At 29.9% G+C, this 3,347-nt stretch overlaps 1 protein-coding gene across 1 annotated transcript in view; it reads right to left on the bottom strand.

Moving 5' to 3' along the window:
- Nucleotides 1-674: 674 nt before the first annotated feature.
- The window catches only part of LOC106462619 (splicing factor 3B subunit 3-like), a 97,210-nt gene continuing 94,537 nt past the window's right edge, over nt 675-3,347 (bottom strand). Inside the window, 4 exon segments of the mRNA XM_013922561.2 lie at nt 675-1,339; nt 1,673-1,768; nt 2,151-2,255; nt 2,820-2,963. Coding sequence (XP_013778015.1) covers nt 1,295-1,339; nt 1,673-1,768; nt 2,151-2,255; nt 2,820-2,963 — 390 coding nt within the window. The 3' untranslated portion in view covers nt 675-1,294.

Below are 3,347 nucleotides of genomic sequence, written 5' to 3'. Positions count from 1 at the left end.
TATCACTAAAGCTTATGGAATTGAGGCTATGTCACAGCACAAGCATGTCAAAGTAAACAAAATCAACACAATGGGAATAGGGCTGCAAGATAACTCTTAACTTGTCCTTCAACTGGCAAATCATTTGATGATAGAAAGTATGAAAATGTTAAATGTAAATGTTTTCCTCCTTTCTTGAGATTAACTTGCTGAGGAGCATGTACTTAATGATATCTGTCCAAATCTTTATCAAAACCTGGTTAGAAAACTAATAGTTGAAATATTATGTTTTACAAACAAAAAATATAAGAAGACAAGTATTCTGTAAAAGTCATACTCTTAACCCTAATGAAATAAGACATTTAATTACTGATGGTGGACATCTTTAGTTTTAAATACCAAGCTTTACTTCATACTACAATTTCTCAAAAAAACTAAAATGATTCTTGAAATTCATGTAAACATTCTGAAAAATTCTTAAATTTTTTGTGGTAAAGTGTGAAAACCATGAAAACTATGTTTAAAAAAGGTGTAAACACCAGTTTTAAGGAAACGTACTACAATATATTCGTATACCAATAAAACTGTGCACCGCTATTAAATAGATGTCCATTTTTGGTGAACATTTAAACTAAATTTACCAGTGTAGCTTGTTATGTTATAATATGAAAAATCTAAACTTCAACTTCACAGAATAAAATCACAAAGAAATGCTCAAGTTTATTCCTTATTTAAAACGTGAGCCATTAAGACTAGTGTTATCCAGTAAAAGTTTGGAAAGATTTATTGTCAACAGTATCTAAATAATGATTAAATCATCATTACAAATGACTATTACGTAGTTACTATACACAAACAATGGAGATGTACGTATTGTTATTCATGGTTTTCCACAACAATGACTTTCATACATGGCTTCTTATATACAAAATGCACAAGAAAACAAAGTTTGAATACTAGTATATATAACCTCAAACTTGTATGCTATATACATACTGTATATAATGCTCTAGTAAAAATAAGCAAAACCTAAGATAATGAATTTTGCAAAATCTTTATGGCAGTTCTTTTCCCCCTATAAAGATCCTGCACATTTATAATGCTATTGGTAGAGGGTATTACATTCAAGTTAGACTACTGGCATGTGAGAAACAAATTTGTTCTCAAAATGAGACAACTGACCACTGTTAAATGTACAGGTATTTACTTAAAATTAACAATACAAAATCTAAAAATCAATGATATTACATGAAGTCTAAGTTCAATGAATATGAATAATGTACAAAAAAGTCACAATACAAATGACAGCAAAGGCTTAGAAAGCATATCTTGTTCTGATGTCTTCCAACTTCTTGGAGACCTAAAACAAAGAATTCCCATTTTTACCCACACATGGAAAAAGAATATATATAAAACAATAAAGAACACAACAAGTTTTTAATGATAAGTATTAAAATAAATTTCTCTGAAAAAGATTAAAAAGTCATAGAAACCATTTAAAACTAGATAAAACTTGGGAGAAAAAAAAACACACTTAGCATCGAAAAAAGTTGAGTTACATTCTTTGTAGTATATTCTTTAATCTAGTTTAATGTTAGAATATTGAATAAATGTAAATTAGTCAATTAGCTAAAGGGATCAAAATAAAAACAATAACAATACTGCTGCATAGCTATGCCAAAAAACAGCTCACCTCACTTGGATTTCGATCCAGATCTTCAGCAATGCTCTTTTGTTTACTAGGTTCCAAAGAGTTGAACTGTTCACACAGGTCTCCATCAATCACATTCTAAAAAGTACAAGTTTAATGTTCATACAAAAACTGAAAAATCAAACAACATAGCTATATTCTATACAATCAAAAAGGTAGCAGGCATGAAAACTGACAAATCAATGAACAAAATCACATTCTACATGTCAAGTATGTGTCTGTTCTAAACTGACAATAAAATAATCACATTCTACAAAGTCATGAAGTTACCAGTTCTAAATATAAATTAAAACTGAGAAGTCAAAGGAAATAAATTGTACAAAGTTATGGAGGTACCATTTAACACTGTATACAGATGCAAAATGACATGTCAAACGTTTCTAATCACATTTAACAAGTTAGGAAACAACTACTTATCACCCTGTATTAAAGGAGAAACTGACAAATCACACTTCCTTACCTTGACAGGGAAATAGTACGATCTGAAGGACAGGTGATCACGGCCACACAATGGAGGATTTTCCGAGCGCATGTGCATCTCTAAATGTTGGAAAAAATCGTGGTCCTGTATACAGAACATTAGCATTAGAAATATTGTAAATCACAGAGACTGATAAATGTTAAATTCATTATTCAGATGTTCTACTTCATAAGCAGTGAGGAAATAATACGTTTAATCTTCCTCACAGCTGTTATGAATAAGTTGTTAACATACTGAATTATGGTTTTGTATTAATACAGATGAATAAAATATACACAATTAAAAATTTTTGAAGAGTTATGTGAAAACAAACTACTATTTCTAAGAAAGCGCACCTAATATTACTTAAAAACATGCTTTTAAAAATAATGTTAGTAACATTAAAATCATTCTTGTCCTACAAACCAGGCTAGGCTTATAAAATAGCAGTTTGAAACTGATATTGTATCAAACTGGACAGTATTTTCTGAATTTGACTTTTGATGACAAATACAGGGAAAACTATCTTTATAGTGATACATTCACTACGTTAGCTATGATAATGTCTAGAGAAATTGTGTGTATAGATAATTTTTTTTGTCATTAGAGTATGGTAACATAAACTGCAGACTGATATAAAAGACTACACATTAATCAATGTGTCTGTACCTCATGCGAAGTGAATGGAACAAGGACCCCCACTGTTCCAGAGAGGGTTGTGTACACCAAGGACTCTGAGCCTCCAGGGATGAGAGTGGCCTTCTGGAGTGATAAAATCACTTCACCTATGTGAAAGCTGGCTATTGTTTCTGCCTGTAATAGTAAAATATACCTCTGAATTTAAAACATAATCACTACAGCAAATATCCAACATAATTACGATCAATATATATATAGATATACAAGCGTGAGCATTTAGCACTATTTATTTTCTATGAGGGAGCTTTTTGGAAATAATACACTGATCTTTCAAATATACTTTCTGTAAAGCAGCTTTTTAGAAAAAAATTAACTCATATTTATTAACTCTTTTTATTACAGCAGTGTTGTATGTTTGTATTTCCTAACCTTTTGCAGTTTTACATTCAAAATTTAATCAAACAGCTTTACTATCAATAAACTGGACATGAAAATGTAGTTTGAAATTAAAATTTTTATTTTATTTAAGTATTTGAACTTCTTATTTCCAAACATAAT

This window comes from Limulus polyphemus, unplaced genomic scaffold (assembly GCF_000517525.1).
Source record: "Limulus polyphemus unplaced genomic scaffold, Limulus_polyphemus-2.1.2 Scaffold1209, whole genome shotgun sequence".
NCBI lineage: Eukaryota > Metazoa > Arthropoda > Merostomata > Xiphosura > Limulidae > Limulus > Limulus polyphemus.
The sequence above is the reverse complement of the archived record's forward strand: the minus strand, read 5'-3'. Positions and strand labels throughout refer to the sequence as shown.